Source organism: Phoenix dactylifera, chromosome 3 (genome assembly GCF_051530095.1).
Source record: "Phoenix dactylifera cultivar Ajwa chromosome 3, Ajwa_hap1_PhDact_Kaust_v1.1, whole genome shotgun sequence".
Classification (NCBI taxonomy): Eukaryota; Viridiplantae; Streptophyta; class Magnoliopsida; order Arecales; family Arecaceae; genus Phoenix; species Phoenix dactylifera.
In genome coordinates, this window is record NC_143192.1 from 15539810 (window position 1) to 15564666 (window position 24857).

The 24857-nt window shown below is 36.8% G+C and overlaps 1 protein-coding gene across 9 annotated transcripts in view; it reads left to right on the top strand.

Annotated features, from left to right (window-relative positions):
• Window positions 1–228: 228 nt before the first annotated feature.
• LOC103719131 (B-block binding subunit of TFIIIC) overlaps window positions 229–24857 on the top strand; it is a 41740-nt gene continuing 17111 nt past the window's right edge. For 4 of the 9 annotated variants that reach the window (XM_008808217.6, XM_008808218.6, XM_088717868.2 and 1 more), the window contains exons 1-9: window positions 229–832; window positions 1331–1739; window positions 1821–1892; window positions 1999–2061; window positions 3116–3328; window positions 7016–7606; window positions 8565–9311; window positions 10148–10429; window positions 24094–24249. In XM_008808217.6, coding sequence (XP_008806439.4) covers window positions 459–832; window positions 1331–1739; window positions 1821–1892; window positions 1999–2061; window positions 3116–3328; window positions 7016–7606; window positions 8565–9311; window positions 10148–10429; window positions 24094–24249 — 2907 coding nt within the window. In that variant the 5' untranslated portion in view covers window positions 229–458. The remainder of the gene's footprint in view (window positions 833–1330; window positions 1740–1820; window positions 1893–1998; window positions 2062–3115; window positions 3329–7015; window positions 7607–8564; window positions 9312–10147; window positions 10430–24093; window positions 24250–24857) is intronic. The other 5 variants (XM_088717865.2, XM_088717866.2, XM_088717869.2 and 2 more) reach the window with 3 other exon arrangements.

A 24857-nucleotide genomic window follows, 5' to 3' on the forward strand; every position in this document is an offset into this window, starting at 1 on the left:
AAGAGGCAACCATGCGGTTGGGCGAATTAAAGTTTTTGTTGCTTTTTTATCATTATTTTATTTGATAGAAATTTTAGCTGATGTGGTGGGTTATTATTGGCCCAATCTACAATTAAGCTGGTAGACCGAGTCTACCTAACAATTTTTCCAAGATGCTTTGATCTTTATAATGAATGGATGGGATCGAATTCCAGCCAGATATCGGATTCTTTCTTTGAGCCCAAGGCCGACCCAAACACCCGACTCAGCTCGCCGGGCCGGCCTGAAGCCAGTTCCAGCCCTAGGCATGGTACTTCACTCTACGATGTCCTCCCTCCCTCCGCTCCCCAAATCACGAAAACCCCTGCCACACTTCATAATCGTCGCTAAGACCTCACCCCGACCTTCTGGGAAACGGACGCTAAAGCCCTAGATCCCCTCCCCCCTCGCTCCCAACCATCTCTAATGCTCTCATCTCCATGGATTCTATCATCTGCTCGGCGTTGGAGGAGATCTGCGCCCGCGCCGCGGCCGGAATCCTCCTCCCCGACCTGTGGCCGAGCTTGCGGAACGCCCTCTCCACCGCCGGCCTCCATCCTTGCGAGCCCGTCATGAAGGCCATATGGGATCGCCTCCTCGCCCACCCTGGGCTTCGCTTCGAAGCCGATGGCTCTTCTATTGGCTCCCAGGATCCTTCCATCCAGTCGTTTGAGGTAGCCGAGAAGCTGGGAGTAAAGATAGTCGCGGAGGAGCACCTCAGGGATAGTTTTTTGGGGATCTATGATCTCAAAGCTGCTAACCATGACATTTCTCAGATTCAGAGGGCCACACTCGAGCGGGTCGCTGCTGCCAGGTTTCTTTTGTTTCTCAATTTCTCTCTTTTCAACTCTTGCTATTGGTGAACGGTAGTAATAATCTAATTTTTGTTTTAAAATTTATCTCTGTTGTGAGTTATGTGGGCACAGTTGATTTCGATCGATGACTGTGCCAATCCTTCTGCGGGACTCTATAAGTTAGCATAAGCCCTAATAGGATATTCCGTTCTCATTCTACAAAATGCACCGCTACAGCTAGTTATTTTTTGCTTCGAAATGCTGTAAATAATTCTTTCGAGATCCCACTTGATGTTTAGAAATAATAGAGAGAGATTTTCATTGCATGAGAATATCTGGTTTCTTATGTTTATGGCTGCTGCAAGGATCTTTAGAAATTGTTGCATGCTTTCTTTTGGCTGTTATTTGACTCCTGCTATGTCATCTACGTGGTTTGACTCTTAAGAAAGACATAAGCTTCTTGCTTTATTTACTTTTGGCTATGATACATCCTCATTAATGTATTTTGATCTCTGCAGGACTAATGGTGTTACTCAGACTGAGCTTGCTAAAGAATTTGGGATTAAAGGGAATAATTTTTTTTATGTTGTGAGAAACCTGGAATATCAGCAGCTGATTATTCGGCAATCGACTATGTTAAGGGCGAAAGAATTAGCAGATGAGGGAGAAAGTGGGCCAAAAAACACGCAACATGTGACCACCAATCTACTACACTTACATCGTTATGCAAGAAATTTGAATTCAAATTCTCAACAAAAAATTGTGATTACAAAGCCAGGTATTTTAGGAAGTCTTGATAATGCAAATGGAAGTACTTTGAAAGGAGATGGAACTCCTGGGGACAGTGTGAATGATGATGTATCCATAAAAGACTATCTACCAGAAATGAAAGCTATTTGTGATAAACTGGAAGAAGCAAGCGGGAAGGTCAACTATAATTGTAGTATATATCTATTCTCAAAAATATGCTTGTGAACACTGAATAAATGTAATATTGGTTTCTTTTAGGTTCTTGTTGCATCAGATATCAAATTGGCTCTTGGTTATAGGAAAAGTCCTGGGCACAGGGCATGGAGAAGTGTAAGTTTTTTTATTCTGCATCTATGTATATGTTGAATTTGTCTTAGTTTCATTCTTGATGTTTCAAACTTATTCTGGCTTGTGTTTGTCATGAATGCACTAACAGACCTTGAACAGATTGAAAGATGCTCACCTTGTTGAAGAATTTCAAGCAAAAGTTAACAACAGGGTATGTTCCACAAATTGTAACTATAGATTATGCTTGAACCAACCAATTTTATTACGGCCTGACTCTGCAAGCTTTGGGTTTGGCCTGCCTATGTTACCACACCTTCATTTGATCCGATCATTTTGCTTATATGGTCAGTTTGAGAATAAAAATTAGAGTTATTGACATGAGGGAAGCTCTTCTCTTTCATCATTATTAACCTGAACTCCACTGAACTATTGATGAATATTTGTCTTATAGGAAATTTAAATTCTTATTGATGTAAAGGCAGGGCTAATTCCAAATATATATAACTATTTTTTTTGGTGCTAGTGCATTATGATCGCCACAAAACACTTTTGGAGGATAAGAGCTATTAATCAAACTATTGAATCAGCACATTCTATACAATATAAGCATAAATATTTACAATGCTGAGATTCTACTGATAATTGTTGACAAAGAGATTTCCAAGTAAATGTCTAAGTTTTCTTGGCTCTCTATAAAGAAGATTGGGGTAATAGATGAGGATGTTACCAAACAAAAGGGGAAAATTATGAATATGATTTTTCTTTTGAGATGTCTTACTGTTATTTCAGATCCTTTAATAAACTTTTAAGTTTTAGATATTCATAATTAGGCTGAGAGTATTTCGTAGAATCTTTTGATTGAGGAACAGAAGTATAAAATGCTGGATATGTGACTGATGTGATGAGTTTAAAAGCAGCAAGCACCTGATATGATCTGGGGTAGGGAGTTGCTTGAACTTGTATTATTGGTGAATTTTAACCCTATTTTGGAAGAATGGTAGAAGTTACTCAAACAAGTATCAGACCTCAATCAAAAATCCAGATGTGTGGCATGAGGCTTATTGGTTATGTTTTTTCTGTAACTTCTGAAGACATACCTGCTGCTTAACTTTGGGTTTTCTATTGCATTTGCTCCTCAGCACCTTCTCCTTTTCGCTCACAACCATTAAATATCTGTCAGTCCTTCTTTCTTGAATGTTTACTATCCTTATGTCAATGTAGTCTTTTCATCTGTTCATATAGTTCTTGCTTTAAACTATTTGCAGGTTGTCAGCTGTGTACGCTTATTAAAGAAATTTGATCCTAAAGATTTTCAGCCAAAAATAAGCATGAGTGGGTATGATAGTTTTGACTCTGAACACCTGGTTAAACATGGAAAAAGAGGCCAGATTACCGATCAGTTTGTGGATCTTCCCATAGAACATCGTATATACGATATGGTGGATGCTGAAGGACAAAAAGGAATAACCATTGCTGAGGTATCTAGCAACCTCTATTTGCAATGGCCAATTAATTTTTTGGTGAAGTTCTGGTTCTCAATTTTTGTGCTGAAGTTGACATGGTTACTGAAGTTGCTTATTTTTGATTCTTTGGTCTGACTTGCATTCCAGTCTTGTACAGATTGACTACTAATAAAATTTCATGGGCACGAAAACCCATTTTGTTGGACAATGGGATACATATAATTATAGAATGTCAAAATTATGAATTTGCATAAATTTGGACATACATACTCATTTTAGGGAAAACATTTGGTGGTCATACTGTATTCAACTGCTGTTATGTTTATCATGCTGTGATGGTGTTTTGTTGTTTTCATGTGATGTTTGGTTGTTCTTCCAAGATATATAATATGTGGTTTTATTACAACTTGAATTTTTAATATCTAATTGGATTGATTGATACCTTTTCATAAAAGTCATAATGCCTCTAATTACTGATCAAGAAGCTACCTTAAGCCTGATTAATACTGTTATTCAAATGTAGAATTGACATAGGAATTGGCTGATGAGCTGGAATCTTTCAAGGTGGTTAATCTGTAAATTTCTCATGTACAACACTTGTATTCCTTGTAATAACTTGTTTCCAAAGAAGATTGGAGTTGAAAGACTTGATGCAGTCCTTCACTTATCTTCACCCTCCCCTTCTGGATGTAGTATAAGGGACAGTGCTATTAACAATCTTCGGTAGTATTGTACCATGAGTAAAACCGGTCATGTAAGACTAAATAAATACTTCTAAATAAATGAATAATTAGTGAACAATTGAACTGGAGTTCAACTGAGTATATAGCTAAGAAATTGTTGTTTAAGATAAGGAACTAAAAGACTAAATGATGTGCCTGATTATTGTTTGTTATACTCCATTAGAAAATTGGCTAGGCTATGTAAGAAATTTGGGAGTCCTCTCTTTAGCAGAGTGGTCTGTCTTTCCCATTAGTCATACTCTAAAAAGATGCCAAGTTAGTATTGAAATGAATTTAGGAGAGAAATGTTGGAAGGCAACCTCGCAGGAAAAGGGTACCATGTAATGGTCTTAAAATTTTGCATGGTATTTGTCCACTCTGGTTTTTGGAGAATGAAGGCCATACTTGAGCGGCATTTAGAAATCATAAATGCCAAATACATATATAGCAGCTGTTCATGGACTCTTGTAGGCGAACTATTTCTGTACCTTGATGACACAGATCACTGTTAAAAATTCTATAACTTTTATATTGATCGTAAGTTAAGCATGATTTGGTGTTCTTGTATCCAAGTGATATCTCATGATGAAAATGGATAAGCAAATACTAGTAAGAGCACTGCCTTAGTGTTTTCATGCTAGTAATGATCAAAGCCACTAGTGTTTCTAGTATACACACACACACACACACATATATATATACACACATATGTATATATATGTATACACCAATATATATATATATATGTATATATATTGGAGTATGATTGTCCTAAACAAATTGAAGACAAGTTGATAAAATTTCAGTCTATTTTATTATTGTTTTCCATATTGCTTGTGTTGTGAGTTTTGTGATTAGATTTAGTCACTCAGGAGCTTAAGGAGTTGCACCTATGATCATGGATTTGGTAAAATCTTTCCTTTATTCTTTGTTCTTGAGCTTTATCTAAAGAACCAGATCAGCACTTTTTTTTAGATCTGATTTCTAAGGTTTGATCTATATTAACCATTAGGTATCCATTTGAGGAGATTGATTATTTGGTGTAATGGTGTTGGAGAAACTTATTATGTTCTTTTATTGGTTGGGACTAGGGGGGCTTTCATTAACATCTAATGCTTGGGATTGTGGAATCAGGATAATTGGTGAGGGTATACAAATACAATTCTTTGGCTAAAAGATCATATTTAATCATCATCTGCATGCCTTTATCATTGATTTAAAAACTGGCCATAGCAGCCACTTTAGCAGTTTTGGACCTAAACTGCTATATTATGTGCTGTAGTTGCCTCTTATAGCATTTTGGTCTATACTGCATGATATAGCAGGTAAAAAGCTGCTATAGCAGCCACTACACTTTTGGGTTATAGCAAGCTCTATGTGCCAAAGTGAGTTTATATGGGCATACCTTCAGCCTTAGCATGATGAAAAAGTTCACGAATAAAAGGGATTTGGTGAGACCAGGAAAGATTCAATTTGCTTAATTCTTTTTGAGCTTGCAGAGTATGATGAGTAAGAGGATGGAGTTAGTGATTGAGAGAATTCGAAATGGTATAACAAAGATCAAGGAAAGAAGATCCAAGGCCTAGTTCTGAGCTTTAAATTTTGGAATAATGTGTCATTTGCTTTGAAATTGTGGTAGCCCTTGGTAGAAATGCTTAGGCATGGCCATGAGTTATATATGGGGTGGTTTGACGAGTGCTAAGAGGGAGATACATTTGAATGAAGATGAGACGTACTTTCTAATTTGGGCAATTATTCATTCGAGATGGCATGCAAAACTTATAGGGCCATTTTACAGTACTTCTTGAAACCCTATTCTTCCATGCCAATAAGAATAAACTTGAAAATAATTTATGGAAAAGGTTGATTGAGTGCATTTTGAAATTCTGTCTTAATGATCAAAATTTGCAAGATGAAATTTCAAGGGAGATTCTCTTATACATAAGAGCTAGTAGATCATTTAGATGGCAGATGGCCATTAGAAAAAGGTCTTGGCCCAAGCTTACTAATGTGTTAGTTGTTAGTGATATGTCTTCTGGTCATGTGATATGAATAGTTTATGGAGAATAATTCATGTTTATATATGAAGGTATAAGTTATTATATATAACTTATGATGCTAGCTTTGTGATGTTTTATAGCTTTGTCCTTGACCTTTTTCCTTTTTTTTTGGCATGAAGATGATGTAAAGTATTAATTTTCGATATTAGTAAGAAAAGCTATTAAAATGTTTTAATGGCCTGCAGCACCTATTCAATATCTGCTATGAAACACCCCGGCTGCTATGTGCCGGCTATCCACTTTCCACTTTGTAATACATTGATCGACCTTTACATTTCATATCCTTTTCCTGCTCAGATTATAGCATAATGTTTCGGGTCGCCTTCATTTGGAAGTCACAGAAAGAAATTGTTACTTTTGAAATCTGGAGACGATGAAATTGTGTAAAAGCTTGCTCCTCATTTTTGAGGTATGATTGCAGATTTGCAGTCATAGAGGAAACTATTGTAGATTGTACTTCTGATGGCTTTTATCAGAAGTTCAAAAATTAGCTTGTATTAGTAAATAGTTTGTGAATATTGCAGGATGTATTAGCAGATATTCCTTGTATGATGGTTTTAATAATTTAGTCATTTCACTTCATTTAATTTTATACTTAGTTGTGTAGTCATGAAATGACAGGTTCTTTTACAAATGTGAAGCTTTACTAATTAAAGGATTTTGAATGTTCTAATCTTAATCATATCCAATTCCATTATTTTTTATGTAGTAATGCATTTATCTAAATAATAGTTGTCTGTTTCCTTATTGCAACAGTAGTTATTTTTCTAGGAAAGCGCTTTCTCATCAGTATAGAAATTATGCTCATTGATTGGCTTGTTCACTGAATCAAGTAATTATGCAAGTTGACTCACATGCTTGTTGCTTCTTGAATTACTGAACATTTCTAAAATATGCTTCAAATATTTTGCTACATGCAGATTTGCAAACGACTTGGGTTCAATGCTAAGAAATTATATAACCGAGTTAATGCTATGCGTGGAAGGTTTAAAATGCCTTGGGAGGCTGAGATTCGAGATAGGACACCACTTTATCGCATTTGGACATTCAGAAATTATCCTCACTGTTCAGCTATTGCTGATCCTGGCAACTGCGAAGCGCTTTCTCATAAGCCTGAGATTTCTATTCAAACAAGGGATTCTTTTCCATATGCTGAATCATCTTCAACTGTCCAATTTAAAGATACTAACTCCACTGATGAGTTTTTGCACTCAGAGAAAACTGATGGTAGATCAGTTTTATCAGAACCACCTAGCATCAGTTCTGGATGTACCATGAATTCCCAGGTAATTAAACATGGCACAGAGAGTGAGAATCAAATCCTTGATATTTCAATCATAGGTGATGATCCAAAGCATGGTATGGCACCCAGATTAAATGGTCGTCAATCAGATAAACATGTTTCAGTTTCATCTATTTTGTCCAAGCTGAAAGCAGTAAAGAGGTATCCTTGCCTTACATCAACTTTGGTTGGCAACAGGAGGGAACAAAGGATACTGAAAAGATTGAAGGTTATTGGCCACTTACTTTCTATTATCATAATGCTTTATGCTTATTATTACATTACATGGTGCTTAAACAGTATGTGAGCCCTTTGCTTCATCTAGCTTTGCCTACCAGTTGGTAGAAATGTTTAGGATTCTAACCATATGTAAACTCCCCTTTATTAAATCCATCCATCCATTCATCCATCCATCCTAGTGTGGCTTTGAACAATTTGCAAGACTTAGTCACAAAAAGATATTGGAATGTTGTTCCGTATTAGAACCATCTGCAATGTATGCTTTGTTTAGTCACTTTGTGGTTTGAGAGAAATATGAATCTTGTCATGGAACTTGAAAGAACCAGGGGAATTTATTTTGCTCAATAAACATTGTCTAGTAGATTCTGATTAGGATCTGCAACATCTTTTCCTTTTGAAGTCTTTTTATATTTAAACACAGGCATTGGTCCAGAATATTTTCAAGTCTTAACAAACCTTCTATATATTTTTTTTGGCTCTCTTTTTGGTTGTTTCTGCAAGTTGGTTTGATACAGAATATGAAGCTCAATTACAAATATCATTTCCTCCTTTTTTACTACCCCTGTGACAGATATGGTCAACATTTATTCCTCACATGAAATGACGCAAAGTGGTTTTAGACTCATCTTTTTGGGCAGTACTTCGACCAGAAGCTTCAATTTTATTTCCTTTGTTGGATATGCAAATCTGGTTTTTATTCTTGTGAAGCCCAACTAAGATATACCAAACACTCTTTTATTTTCATTTGCATGTCAACTCTAGCTTACGACAGATTAAGTTAATAAGTATCATATTATCTTATTTTTAGTGGCCTGTGTAAGAAAATACAGAAATACATATTGATAGCTATATCATAATGTCAATACTTCTTTTATATAATTTTAGGCTTTTCTGCTAATCTGCTTTTTTTGGGGGTAGAATGCTAATCTGCCTTTGCTTCCCTGCAGAAAGAGAAGTTCATTTTAATGTCTGAGCTGTATAGGTGGCTTGAGGGATTCGAGAAGAATAAGCACACAAGGATGGATAGGAAAACTCTGACCCGTATTCTGAATAAACTTCAACAAGAAGGGCTGTGTAAATGTGTTCAAGTTAGTATCCCTGGGGTGACAAACTACAGTCGAACTCGTCTAACAGAGGTTATTTTGCACCCTTCTGTAGATAATTTATCATCAGAAATTTTGGCTCGAATTCATAAGAGACACAGAGATTTTGACAAGCATGTTCGTGGACAAGGGTCAGCTAGATCAGAGAATGGTAAATCTGTCATTTCACTAACTAGTTTGAAGCCATCAAATCGTGCAGAGAACAAACCTGTGATATTTGATGCTATACGTGCTAACGGATTTGTTCCTGCAAAGATGATCCGAGCAAAACTTTTGCATAAATTTTTGTGGGGTTATTTGAGTGATTTACCTGATTGGGATAATGCTTTTAATTCTAACAAATATGGGTATGATCTAAAAAATCCTCACAGCACATGCCAGTTGTTTGTTCTGGATGAAGCTGTAAAGACAATGCCGCTTGAACTGTTCTTACAGATTGTTGGGTCTCCAAAAGAGATTGATAACATGGTAGAGAAATGCAGACTTGGATTAAGGATTTCAGATCTTCCTGTCCAGGAGTACAGACACCTGATGGATACTCAGGCAACTGGACGTCTCTCATGTATAATTAATATTTTACTTCGGTTGAAGGTAATAATTTCACGTACACTGCTCCCAAAGGCTTTCACAAGACAATTTATTTTTAGTGCTTTTCTTTATGCATATAATATCCTGGCTTTGCATCTAAATATTTTTTGTTAGTAACTACAACACCACACTTTATTTTGTAAAACTTCAAAAGCTGGTGTTCTGGATTGAAGGCTGTAGACTTATCAGTTAGTTTATTGAATTCAGTTGTAATATGGTTGTTCACTCATTTAATATCCACTCTGCAAACTATATGGAGTGAGTCATCCACAATCTCTTACAAGATAGTTTTACGCTTATTTATGGAGAAATTGTATCATAATATTTTGACTATATTTAAATTCTATTTGCATAAGTCACACTCTTTTACTGTTTCTATGATTTGTACTATATTACTAATATGCTAGTTTACCACTTGCCTCTGTTTTTCTTAATCCACATTGTTAAATCTCTCTCTCTGGCTGTTGTTTTTTTGGTTAGTCCTTAGTGATTTTCTTCTCTTCAACGTGTCAAATCTATGTGCTTGCTTGCCAAATTTCCTTTGTGCAAGTAAATCTTAGAGTATTGGAACCTTCGCTTGCTGCTTGACGCTCAGATAGTTTTCTTGTGGCCTTGGTGGATAATTTGCTGTTTATTTTGCTGGAAATTTCTTTCTGGAAATTTTTGTTTGCTACTATGCCTACACTTGGTATGCATATAATCAGATGCATATTCATTTTTATGGGGGTTGCCTAGGGATGAAGAAGCCTAGTACCTAGTGCCTTTGTGACATTGATATTATATTACCTACTTTAACAGCATTTCAGGAAAGCTAATAGGCTTTTCTCCCTATTTTCTAGTTGATTCAACTAGTGAGAGAAGAATCTGCAAAAGATGCAACTGCCCTTGCACATGCTATCCTTACACATGCTTTGGAGCTTAAACCTTACATTGAAGAACCTTGGTCAACAACCCTCCGATCTTCACATGTCAAGGTTGATCTTCGTCCTAGAATTCGACATGATTTCATCCTTTCAAAGCAAGATGCTGTTGATGCATATTGGGAAACCTTGGAGTACTTCTATGCTGCAGCTGATCCAGCTGTTGCTTCACACGCATTCCCTGGATCTTCTGTTCGTGAGGTTTGTGATTTTTATTTTTGTATTGTAAAGTCTTGCTATATCAGTTGTGAATATATTCACTCTAGAGAATTTATATTAAGAGATCCTGATGTAGTTTGTGGCACTAATTCCTTTTTATTTATTAAGATAAAACCATTTTCATCCTCATACTTTGGCGTGAGAAACTTTTCTATTCTTATCCACTTGTTGAACCACTGAGCTATGGAACTTTGAGACCTATGAAAGTTGTTGTCAAGATTGTACTTGTGGATTTCTCTGGCCTGTATCAACTGTAGATATATGTATCGAAAACCAAATGTAATTTTTGAGAAGGAAATAAATCTATACAGCAAATCTTGGGCGGTTATTGTTGAGATGTGGTAATGCAAAAAATTCTCCAGTGAGGCAATTACCAAATAATACATATCCAATATAGTCCCTACTGTCTAGGCCTCATATAATGAATGGGTATTGATGTGTATACATTGAAAATCTCTCTCTCTCTCTCTCTCTCTCTCTCTCTCCAATATTTGATGTGAAAACTTTTCTATTATCAAAAATAGCCCTCTCCTAGAATATCCTTAGAGAAAGTAAATGTATTCTTTTTTCCTTCCATAATACCTTTATGATTAATGTAGAAGATATGTCAAATTCTCGCACATCTCACCATGGAGAGGCTGGAAATAACTAGGATACTCCAGCCCTTACCTGATCCTTTCCCCCTTACAAAAAACTCCTAGAAAACAGGCAGTCGACACTCAGCAGCACAATCTACTTCACCATTGTTTAAACTCCTTACTCCAAATACTCCTTTCAGCATGGACATCACCGTTTCAGTACACCATCTCTTCTTCTTTTCCTATTTATACTCTTTGCCATGACAGAAATCTTCATTATTGAAAACAACTTTTTATGCCGAACAGCCCAACTCCTTCCTGTGGCCATGTCCTACTTATCATGGGAAAACCAGTTTGCTTTGAAATTGTACTTACTGTGAGTTGTCTCCACCCACTACTCTCTCTCTCTCTCTCTCTCTCGCACGCGCGCGCACGTTTGTTCTCTCTCTCTCTCTCTCACACACACACATAGCATACTATGATTTTAAGTAATCTTATGATAGAACTCGAACATGTGGAGTCTTTGCAATAGTGAACCACTATTAAAGTTTTGCTAAGGTAATGTATATAGTTATAGCTGCTGTCACTGATACACATTTCTATAATTTAGATTTTTATGGTAGATTTTTTTCTTTCCGAGCAAACTTACTATATGATAGCTTATTGTCTAACATCCTAAAACATACCTTAAATACAATTAAAAAATGACGATTGATGAAAAAAAAGGTCTTTTGAGATTACAGATACTGAAATTCCATCTCTTTGACATAGTAAAAATAATGATGACTAAACAATCACAATAAAAAAACGGTGTTTACTGTTCCTCAAAAAGTAGTGTTTTTAAAATTATACATATCTAGGAAGAGAGAAATCTCAAAGGAAGATGTTCTGGCTAAGAGCAATATGGTCAATGTTTTTGCCTCCAGGCTTAAAAAAAATCTATTTCTTCATATTCTAAACTTCATCTTTGCCTTCTTGTGAAAGGGAAAATAGCTACAATATGATGCCAATATTTTTCCAAAAATTTTCATTAGTTTTTCTGGCATTTATAACTCATTCGACCATTAGTAATTGATCAGAAAAATTGTTAGGAGTTATTAACAAGTGAGATCCATATAGTCGTAGCAAAACTCACTCTCTCATCCAGTAGTACTCCAACTCTCTTGACCTTCTTAAGCCTCTGAGAACCTCTTCAAGCTTGATGCAAAAAGAGAGAGCAGAGTTGACATGTATCCTTTGTTCAACTGGCTTTTTTGTATATGAGTTCCTAACTCATGGCATACACATGCATGACATGTGCCTAAACTTAGCTTTAGAATTTATTGTATTAATTTTATCCCAGCTACACATCTCCTCTTACTACCCTCAAGTACTCACAGAAGAAACCAACGATATTTTTTCAATAAACCTCTTCTATGACACTGGATGATGAGAGTTTTCAAGAGATACTGTTTAAAATCAAGCAATTGGTGGAAAATGTTCTTACACCTTTGATTGGTTACCCATTTCTGATATATTTGATTGCATGATCCCCAGTATACAAGAGATTATCTACTGGATGAATTTGGGTGAGAAATTAATATGATCCCACCATGGTACTATGTTGAGAGCAATTGGCTAAATTAAGCAAGATTCAAGTATTCTGAATTCAAGTCAATGACATGTCACTTAGCTATCCTTATGAAGAACCTTTGTATCCTACCATTCAAGTGTTCCTTGTATGAGATACTGTGTCGAAACCCATTATTTAGAAGAAACTGAAAACTCTTTTTCAATTATGTTCTGATCAACTTGTGTCTTGTTTATAAGAAGAGTATTAGACTCATGGAATATTGGTGCATATAAATTTAAGTAAATGTAGATTGAATCATTCATTTCGTGTTATGATCTCTCTAAATCCAATCCATTTTTATTTGATAGATTTTGAATTTGGCATGAGGGTTTTTTGTACATCGTGTCCTATTTTTGTAAATTTTATTAGTTTAATAGAAAATTATCTAATAATGTGAGTCATGAATTTTTGCTCATGTGCATTTACCTTTCATCAATCAGTGAATATTTGTAATTTGCATTCATTATTATTGTTGCTGGAAATTGGACCCGAGGGCGACCGTCGGCCGAAAGGGAGGGGCTCCGCTGCCTGAGTGGCGGGTGGCGGCTTGTCGACGGGCGACGTCCTCCCGGAGACCTGCAAGAAGCCGGTGGCCGGGCTGTCCGGCGCCGGCCCTCCGATGCTTAAGTCAGTGAGGGGTCAATATGGGGGAAGAGAGAGAGAGAGAGCCGAAAAACCAGCCCCCCCTTTAAAGTGGAGAAATTCCCCCTTTTATAGAGAGGGTCGGGTTATCGTACAATTGGACATTAATGCTCGATCGTGTGAATCAATACTATTGCTGTAGGGGATTAGGCCGAAGCTCAAGTCGTCGTGGAGTCATGCCATCATTCATAGTCATGCGGGTTTGTCGTGAGAAGCTCGATGTCCGTAGGCGATGGAAGCCATACGCTTTAATTGTTGAGTAGGCTGAGGGCCTGCAGGGGCCATGCGCTTTGATTGTTTGAGTGAACCGGATGTCCGCGGGACTCATACACATTAGTTGTTGGCGAAGACAAAACGTAGTCTTTCGGTCGTGCTGCGGGAGGATGTAACCACAGCGCGCAGGTCAGACGTCCTAGGGTTGGTAGGGCTATCCGAGTGTCGTCAGGCCGAAGGGGGGTCGGCTCGACTGCCCGCGGGTCGGAGGGGTTTGCTCGGTCGGCCCCTGCTCGGAGGGGTCTGCTCAGTCGGTCCCTGCTCGGAGGGGTCTGCTCGATCGGCCCCTGCTCGGAGGGGTCTGCTCACCCAAGCGTGGCGACATATTTTTCCCTCAACAATTATTATTATTTTTAAGTTATTTTTTCTTTCACATGCGTTAGATTATGTTCTATAACTAGTATATATGTGTGTGAAAATACATATATTTGTAGGTATGTGTGTATAATCCATAATGATTGCTGCTAAGTATATTAGTTTATTGTTCAAGTAGATGTGATATATGTAGTGAAAGTTGATTATGATTATTGCGTATGTATGTCCATAATGATTGCTGCTAAGTATGCTAGTTATTTTTTGAGTGGAGGTGGTGTATGTATTGAAAGTAGATTTTGATTACTTATATACTTTTTATGCTCATAAACAACCAGATTACTTAGGCCCTATTTGAGATTGCTGTTGGTAGTAGAGCTTTTGGAGCTTTTGGAAATAGAGTTTTTGAGAAGTAAAGCTTTTGGGAAGTAGAGCTTTTACGAAAAACTATTTACTGTATGGCAATTACATTTCTAAAGTGCTGCAGAACTTTAACATGTGTTTGGTAACCAAATTAGAAAAGTACTTACTTTTGGGATGACAGGATGATAATAAAAGACATTGCATAGTATTGTATAGTAGAGATTAATACATTGTAATATTACATATTATTATTATATTAAATATTATTACATAATATTATATTATTATAATATAATATAATATAATGTGATATAATATTGTAATGTAATATAATATCATTATAATATTATGTAATATAAATTTATATATTATTACATTTTATAATATTATTATAATATAATATAATGTAATATATTATTGTAATATAATGTAATATATTATTGTAATATAATGTAATTTATTATTATAATACAATGTGACATAATATAATACAACATTATTATGATATAATGTAATAGCATATTATATTTCTAGTATAATAATATGTTATGATGTGATATGATATAATGTAATGTAATATAATAATATAACATATCCAATATTAGTTAATAATTATAATACAATATTCTGATACAAAGTTATCACTATTATTAATAATATATTATTACATATTAATTTTGGACTAATTTTTTGTATGGACTAATTTTTGGAAATAATACAAATGCACACAATCCGCTTGCAAAGATGAGATTTTAGGATTCTTTTCTTTCAAATGCTTTCTTTGTTCTTGCTTTTCATATACACAATGAAATACTATAAGTTGGTTTCAGTTAATCGCTGAATCCCAAAAATACATCCATGCGACATCAAGTTTAACAAAATATCAAGTATATATTTGATGCCACCATGTCCATAACAGATTCTCAAATATGCATGAAGCATTAAGGTCACCGAACTATTTTACATTCTTGATTCTAATAGCAACAGAAATGTAAGAAGCAACATTCTTGATTACTCAAATATAAAATATGAAGATATGAAGCATAAAATCTGTGTTACATGCACAATTACATAAAGAAATAAGTCAACAAGTCATAAGAAGAGCAGTGATACGGTCACGTAGAACATCCATCTCATGGTTACTCATTGTTTGACTTTGCTATGTATTCAATTCTTACCGAGGTTCGTTAATCTCTAAACAGTGATGAGGGAGTAGATCCTCCTCCTCATCATAATGCTGAAACTCAATCTGCCATTCCAAACAGCCTTGTTTTTCTTCTTATCTTTGGATGATGGACCGGCATGGATATTTTGGCTCTTAGGCATTTCTTTCCTTTTATATTGCAACAACAAAGGCATGAAACACTTTGTCAATCATGAGTCATGATTTCATCCATAATCATAAGGCACTTTGTAAAGCATACATAAATATGTACAATTTGTATAGACATACACATATATTACATAACAATTTACATACACATCCATTACAAGTCAAGCATGATCAATAATTACCGCACATACGCATGGAATTTACATACACAATACATGTAGTCACAATACATGAGATTGTATTTTCCCCTGCTGGTTTTTGTGCATGCCACCATGCGTATAACACAATTTCTCATATATGTTTGCATCGACCGTTCACGTAAACAGGAAAAACCAAATGATAAAAAGATTTTTTTCTTAGCACCAACCTCAAAAGAATTATGCAAGGTTTCTAATCTATTAGTGAGATCGGTATTATCATAAAACATCTCAAGGTCAAACACCTAGTTAATCAGCTGGCTATGATAGGATTCACTTTGCACTTTTTTATCTGACGAGTTGTGAACTGTTGAAGAAGTTCGAAGTCATGCACCAAGAATAACAATAGCATGCTTTTCTGGATGGTATGTGATTAGATGCTGGTAATTATGATGCTAAATAAGGAGAGCATTAAGCAAGAGAGGGATTCTATGCTTGTTAATACACCCAACAACTTTAATCCATGCCCCGACACAAACCTTTTCATATTCACTAGCATTGGTTGCCAGAACTGCAAGGATGTGGCTGAAATAGTTTATCTGGAAAGAGGAATTACAAGAAAAGCTTATTTTTCTTGTATAAATAAGATTATACGTAGCCGCTGCATTGGGTCTTGCTTGCTAAAGAGAAGTCAGATATGCTCCAGATCTTTTTTTAAAAGTTATTCTGCACGTGTACATGCATTAAAATATATAAGAAGCTTTCTTAATTTTGATGAATGAAAGAATGTCATCATTTTGGGCATGTTTGGATTTGAGTGAAATTTGAGAAAGATAGCCACTGGTCATTTATTTTGCTGCTTCTGTTCAAAAGACTACAGGTTGATGAGATGTAGGGGTGACTTTGAGGCTTCCAAGTTTCTATCACAAATATATTTGCGAAAGACTATCATTATTTTATTTATTTCTTTGGTTCTTGTAGAAGACTCTTTGCTGCACATGAGACTTGATAGAGATAAGAAAGCAAGAAATGCATTCTCTACACGATCAAACTGTAATGCACAGAATTGTTGAACTGCTTATGGGATGGTTATTTGTCATATCATATCATGTCCCACTAAAACATAGAACAACAAAACAAAATTTAGAGCATGTGGAAAAAATGCATGCAGCATTTACCAGCATCAAAATTATGAATATGATTGGGTCAGGAAATCAGTGAATGCATGTACCTTGTTCAAAACTTAAAGTGACAAGGCCAGATGGTTAAGAAGCAAACAGACAAGGAAAGAAAAGAGCATGACCAAAAACAAGACCCATTCACATATATAATACTCTTTTGTTCCAGTGTTTGCTTGAAGTATTCTAATGGAAATTCAGAACTACGTTCAAGCTGCAGCCAAAAAACAGCAGAATTTCCATCCAACCCATTCAAGAAACTGGGTTTGAAGCTGTAGCCTGTGCAGAATTTTTATTAAGCTTGCCCATGTTTTCAAGTGCTTTTAGTAAGCACAACTCAGAAAAGAAAGGAAATGCTTTCGTAATTCAGACTCTCACAGAACACAGATAAAATATCAAGAAATACCTGAAAATATTGGCCTGTCAACAACATGGACATGCACAAACGATAGTTCACAGAATGGATTTGAGTACCATGCTGTTTTCCTTTTGTCGCAGTCTCTAATTATTGAGTTCTGTTAAAAGATTCAAAAATAATTTGCATTTCTAGATATTGGATATGATGTAGAACCATTATGAAAATCTGATCTAAAAGTGTTCGAGATCTGAAGCAATTAGATCTGAAATTCACAACTTTCTCAAATCTGAAAATATATTTCAGTTTACTGTTTGTTCCAGTCATGATCCATATGAGGCAAAATTTCTCAAATCTGAAAATAAATTTCAGTTACTGTTCCTGTCATGTTTCATATGAAGCAAAACCCAGTTTTGAAGAGAAAGAGAAGGAAGTATGGGCATTGCCTGATCTCAGCTGGGGCCGGAGATTTGGGGTGTTGGGAATGCTTAGGGGCAGCCTTGGGGAAGGAAGAATAGGGTGAATTGTGCCCGACGGCAAGGATTGCTTTTGAGCCCAGCAGGAAGGGGATGCTAGAGGTGTTGGGAACTCCTGAGAATGTTATGATCAGCACCAAAAAGAAAAAAACTACAAATGTCAAAAAAATGTTGGTGTGAAGGCAGGAGGGGTCTCACATTGAGAAGGGGATTCTGTACTTTGATGAGGGAGGGTCTTTACCTCGAGGAGTCTCGCCCTAAGGACCTCGACTACAAAAAAAAACTACAAATATCAAAAAAATGTAGGTGTGAAGGCAGGAGGGGTCTCACATTGAGAAGGGATTCTGTACATTGATGAGGGAGGCTGGAGGGGGGGTCTTGAGCACTCTTAAACTCAGGGGCGAGGGACGGCTCTCCATCTCGGCGGCAGAGGCTAGCACTTTAGTCGGCGGTACGCGAGGGCTCTCGGCCCCGCAGCGAGGAAGGAATCTCCTGCCCTACGGCAAGGGCAAAGGCAAGAGCAAGGGCGGCACGAAACTCTCCTCCTTTTGTTTGCATGATTAGGGTTATTTTCGTGCGTTATGTTTTCAAGGGACACAACTGAAGTACGTGATTTTATCGTAGGCATTTTGATTAGAAAATAAAATTTCATAAAGCCAAAGTAGCTTTCCGATACCTGCCAGAAAGTACTTTTGAGGATAAGCTCTAAAATAGAGCTTTTCCAAAGTAGACATTTTCAGCTTCCTGAGAAAGTCAAAACAGCTTCCACAAATTTTATCAAATACCACTATAACTATCCAAAGTGCTTTTGGAGGGCCAATGAGTTCCAAAAGCTTTACCAAATGGGGCCTTAGTATTTAATGGAGGTGTATTAAAGACATGGCTAGTGAGCGATATAATGACGAGGTTGGGCAATCTTCATCATGCTGTAACCCAACTCGTGTGTGTAGTTCATAACACCTGCGGCTAAGTATGCTTGTTTACTATTTGAGTAGAGGTTGTGTAGGTAATGAAAGTTGATTATGATTACTTATATGCTGTTTATGCTCGTAAAAGACCAGATTACTTAGTATTTAATGGAGGAGTATCAAAGACATGGCCTGTGGATTGCTTCTTCCTCTGATCAACAGCTTGTGAATTGGGTTCTGAATGATTACTAGTTATTCAATGTTAATATGTTATTATTTGTTAGAGCTTGGAGATTGTAGAAGAGAAGTGAATGGAAAGCATATATGTGATATGCCTTCATAGATTGCATCAAATTTCAGATTCTGATTTGATGGCTTTCCTGATTTGTTTTTTGGCATTGGTCCCTTGAAATAAAAATTGCATCAAGCTGTAGAGTAATGTTGCATGCTGGGAGGCCTAGCATGAGCTTCAAAAGCAACACTGTGAACTAATTAAGCAAGAATTCAAAGTAATCCTAGAAGTTGGAAAGCATGTATGGATTTCAATCTAAGCCAAAAAGATAATCTGAGAACTAGAGTTTGCCTAGGGATAACTAATAGCTTACCTTGCTACCGAAGTCCTTCACGGTTTCTCGAAATCCACCAACCACCAAGGTCTCGTTTGGTTCGCAGGAAGCATTTTCTCTCCTAGGAATATGATTCCTGGAAAGTAGATTCCTAGGAAGAGGATGCCTAGGAAAGTACTTTTAGCATGTTTGGTTGACCATAAGAAAGTGACAGATTTCCAAAGTGCTTATGTTTGGTTGGCCATCCACTTTTCTGGGAAAGTTATGTATAATTCCTATTATACCCTTAATAAAAATTAGGTTTTTAATGCCTTTTTAATGCTTCTTTAATGCTGAAGGGTTTTTTTGGAAAAAAATAAAAATGGAGTGATTTCTACCTCATGGGAAAGTAACTTTTCCATGTTTCTCATGGAAAAGACTTTTTCATGAAATGTGGGAATCATATTTCCATGGGAATACAAATTTTTCGTCTCTCTTTTGAAAACTCTAACTAAACAAGAGGCATCTCATTACTTTCCTGTTGACCACACTTTTTCCCCTTCTTTTTCTGCGAACCAAACGAGCCCCAAAGGAGATGCTGACTTGATAGAATTCACCAAGCATGTTGTCGTTAATTCGCAAAATCCACCAGGATGCCCTGGAAGCCACTAGAGCTTGTGCAAAATCCACCACAAAATTTTTGAGCAACCATGAGTTAACATGGACTCAAGATAAAACAAGCTTGATTAATTGCGAAAATTTGGGTACAAAAATGTGTATTTATAGGCTTCAGGAGCACGTATATTGATAAGGATGAGAGTGGGTGTCCTTAGAGTTTGAATAAAACATGAAAATAGAATCCTAAGACCATAGATTGTTGTGTCGCCTTGAACCACTTAATTCAGGATGGTACTATACTGGTTTGGAAGTAGTACAAAAATCGTATTTGGGTCGGTACAGTAAAACCGAGGCATACCAAGGTATACTTAATGTACCGAGATGAACCAGGGTGCATATCAACCCGCACCAAGATGTACTGAGATAAAAAGAAAGAAAAATAGCCCAAAAGCTGTGGTGCGTACCATATCCTAATGAACCTTATTGGGTGCCGTCTTAGTATGTACCATACCTCTTAGTATGTACCATACCGAATTGGTAATGTACTGGTGCAATATCTGGTACCGAGATTGCGGACCTTGCCTAAGACTATTGGAATAGGTAAGCTCACCATATCGATGCTTCTAGAATAAGTTCTGATTTGATGATGGACCTAGTGCTGTCGGAATGGGTTGGGTAGTAGTTAGTTTCCTGTCAAATGGGATTTGACAGTGAGGGGGTTGCCCTAAGGTCCTGTGGCCCCTTGTCTGGCTCGAACTTGGATGCTTGAACTTCACACAGTTATCTTGGCATTGTCGGAATACTTTGGATGGCATACAGATTGGCTCGAACTTGTCTAGGTTGGATCAGGGCATGTTGATGCCCTTATGGAGGGGTTCTAGAAGACTGTGGCCTGTCAGATCCTTCTGTCTGTGAAGGTCTATTTGATGGTATGGGTTTCGCCGCTGGATGCAATTTGATACCAGGATGCTTTCTGTTAAGTTATTTTTGGCCTTGTGGGACCGCTTTCTTTTTTTAGCTTGGTCCTGGTCTGCATTAAGTGGGCATAACTACGAACAGAGTACCAAAATGCATGAACAACATGCTCATGTTGGGCATGTAGTTGGTAAATTCTAACATATATTATCAAATAGTATCATAGAGTGCTTGTAGTTGATAGGATTAAGCTTTATGTATGTTTCATTCAAATATCGATCATTATCTTGTTAGACAAGAAGACATTCTCACAGTCATAAGGACAATGGCAAGAAAATGGCAAATTGAAGGGTCAAGACCTAATAGGACCGAGGTTCATATCAAGTTAAGCAACATAACCCAAAAGGAGATGTTTGGATCAAGCTGCATATTTTTTTTTAGCATTTTGTGTATTAGGTAACCATAAGGAAGCAGTCAAGCAGTTGCAAATAGTTTCATGGAGCAACAAGTTGCTAGGCCATAGTTAGGCTTCAGATTTGCATAACAAAGGGTTAGATAGCCAAGACAATCAGTTTATTCTTTTATTAAACTGAGAAAGTTGTTGTCAAAGACTTCAAAGGCTTTCTTGATCATTGGATTGGTTAACTTTATACATTGCATGATCATCAGTCTGTGTAGCTTTAGTGATCTTATTATACATATTTGGTTATGTTTATCACATACTGATGACTTGGATGTGTCTGTAATTTTGTTTATTTATTTATTTTTGGGAATTACTGATTAGTGATAACTTCTTGCAATGGCTTAGGCTGGGCATGTACTAACATGATTGTCATACTGAACAGTGTTTATCATTGTTTCTGAAAAAGAAAAAGATATAACATGCTAAAGTGGCCATTCCTTTATTATGTGAGCCATGGAAGTTCATGTTGACACAGGGATGTGTTTTAGATTGTGATCAACAATTTTGAATCTATCTCTTGAAACAAACATTTTTATGACATAATTAGTATTTACTTCTCAAAGTGGTCTTCAGATACGTGGGCATGCCCATCCATTTTGATGTTGGTGAAGTCAGTCCCAATTGGATGGTGCTTATAATGAAATATATGGTGATATCAAATGATTGATTGGACTAGGTTATGTTTTGGAGTTACATTTTTACATTTTCATATGCATCCATAAATGCATGCATGCATGCGTGCAAGCATGCATACCTACCATAAGTACATGTATCTATGCATGTGAAAAAAATATTATATGGTTTCTGATTGAAAAACGTAATTTCTTACAAGTTACTGTTATAGGTTCAGATGAATATACAATGTGTTACTTAGAGGTTGATATCGTCATTGTTTGCTTTTGGATCGTATGTGGATAGAGTAAGATGGAGGAACTATATTGAAAAAGAATAGTTTGTATGAAGGGGCCTATTTGTGAATAACTCTTCTCCAAAGGCTCTGCGTTGATTGGTATTATATCCTGCTAAGCTGGAATATAAAACTTGGCTGACATTAATTCTTAGTTATTTTGAAAACTTAGGGGATCTCCTATCATGGATGGTTGCCCTAAGCTGACACAGTTTCGGGTCTTAACCTATTCAACTTTAACCTTTTGTGCAACCCTTTTGAGTTCATTTGTTGTTTGCTTTTCATGGTTGATATTAGTACATCATTGGCCTCTTCTGGTATGGCGGTAGAATGGTCCCTGATACTTCTTGTCCTTGCTTTGAAATGCATTCTATCTTTCCATGACACTTGGTCATGTGTTATGCACTTGCACTTGTGGGCATTTGGCCTCAAGCTGACTTCTTGGTTGCTACCAACGTTGAAGCTTGGTTTTTCACACCATGATCATTTTATGTAGGTTGCATTGCATTCCTTCAGAAATGCTGAGGATAGTGATGAAATTGTTTATGCTTGTTTGAATTTTGCCTGTATGCCACAACAATACTATCCTTTCCTTGAGGTAGGTGTGAACGAGTTGGTCCTTCGACTCGTTGAGCTCCATATCTCAATGCTACAAAGGGTGAGCTTGCATTATATGTTACTACTGATATAGCATAACATATTTAAGAGGTACATTTTTCGTCGCTTTACTTGCTTCTCATCTTTGAGGTTTGGAAGTATTTTTCTCCTTGCCATGAGTCATTCCCCACTTTGTTGACATCCTATGTGTTTCCATTATTCCCTAACTGGAGTACCCTCTTGCTTAGGCTATATTGACTCTCCACGAACCACTCTTTCTTGAGGAACAAAACCTTGATCTTAAGATTTTCGTAGTCCACCATTGTTGCCTAACGTTTTTGCAAAGCCATGATGCTTCTCTTTGCTTGTGGATGGGCCCCCGAATATCTCCATTATCACTTGCAATCTGGCCCCAATTTTTATAATGCATATATGCACAAATACAGTTGGTCTCCATTGTAGCATGCAACTGGTACAGGGCCACCTTATGCTGGGTTCCACATGCCGACCCTATATCATAACTCTCTTATGTGAGAAGTTAATTTGAAGTCTTGTTCATCCTTGACATCTTGGACTAGCTCATCTGTTCATATTTGCATCCATTCCTCATTAAGGTTTGAAATGCTGATTGTAACACCCCATACTGCACATCATACAACTCTGCATCGCGCACCGTAATGCCTGGTAACATTTTATATTAACACAGCTGTATTAACATTGTAACATCCCATATGTCATACAGCCCCGCATTACACACCATAATTCTTAGTAACATTTTGTATTAACACAGTTGTAACATCCCATATTGTTAGATGACTGCTGCACCCGCATTCTGCAAGATTTCAGACCTTTCACTTGGATCCTTGATAACTGCCTCCTTGGAAGTTGGTATGATTCTTTCCCTACATGTGACCATGCTTTGGCTGTAGAAAAAAGGTTCGTACCAGTTTTGATACCAACTATTGGAACACATCAGCCTTATTGCAATAACAACCATCACAGGCTTAACCTTCACCCTGTGCCAAAGCTTGACTGATACTTGTGTAAGGTCCCTGGTGTACAAGTAATCCTTGAGGAACTCCTTGTCGCAAAGCATCCTCCACTGTGCTATACATGAAAATAACAGCCCCTAGGACTTGGACACCTATGTCTGAACTTGAGCAAAGAATGACATACGGGTGACAAACTCTCATCGATCCATCCTTAAATATATTCGTCTGTGGGAACTATACACTTAGGCTATAATGCCATAGAGAGCACCTGTGTTTCAAAATGCTATTGGCATCTCAAAATACATTGGCATCTCTAAGAAATGAACCCTATATATGTGGTATTTTATCAGCATATTGTTAACTTATTATGACTTTTTGGAACTATACCTTGTGAGTAGTGATCTTAGCAACTTTGAAAATAACCAATACTTGATAATCGCAGCTGTTTCATTTCCGTTCATGGGCTTCAGTTCGAATTATGAGTGCTGAACAACGCATGGAGTTGCTTAAGCGTGTAAAAGATGTTGAACCAGGGAAGAAAATTTCATTCAAAGATTGTGCAAAGATTGCTCGGGAGTTGAACCTTACGCTAGAACAGGTCAGTGTTAACTTTTTTGTTATTTAACGTATCCTCCACATTATTGGAGTCGTATATGTTGATGATGCTTGATATCATGCATTTACACAATTCCACTTTATATTTTTTTTAATTATTCTCATGGTATGCTATACTATACCGAATCGACGGTATAGGGCGTATCATACCGTGCCTATTCGGTACCATTACATGGTATGAGAGGTGTACCAACACTCGGTACGACGAATCGGCTCCCGTATAGGGCGTACCGATAAAGTGATAGGGTGGCACCGGTATAGGCCCCGGTATTGAGATGGTGTACCTTGAATTCATTCTTGAAAATTGTCTCTCTAGTAATGTGATGAAGTGATTTCAGCTACATGGGATCGCATTAGGAAAATACAAATTGATGGTTTAATGAAACTAGTTGTTTGTTTACAAAGTACTGGTCATAATTCTGTTAGTCATATAGGAAGAGCACGATAAGGTCATATAAAATTTTGGAGCATGACTTTATATTTTGACTTATTCTTTAAAGATCGGAAAATGAAAAGCTCCGGAGTTTATAATTCCTGTTAGGTAGTTGTATGATTTTCCATGTGCTTGTAGCCATGTCATGGATACCTCCT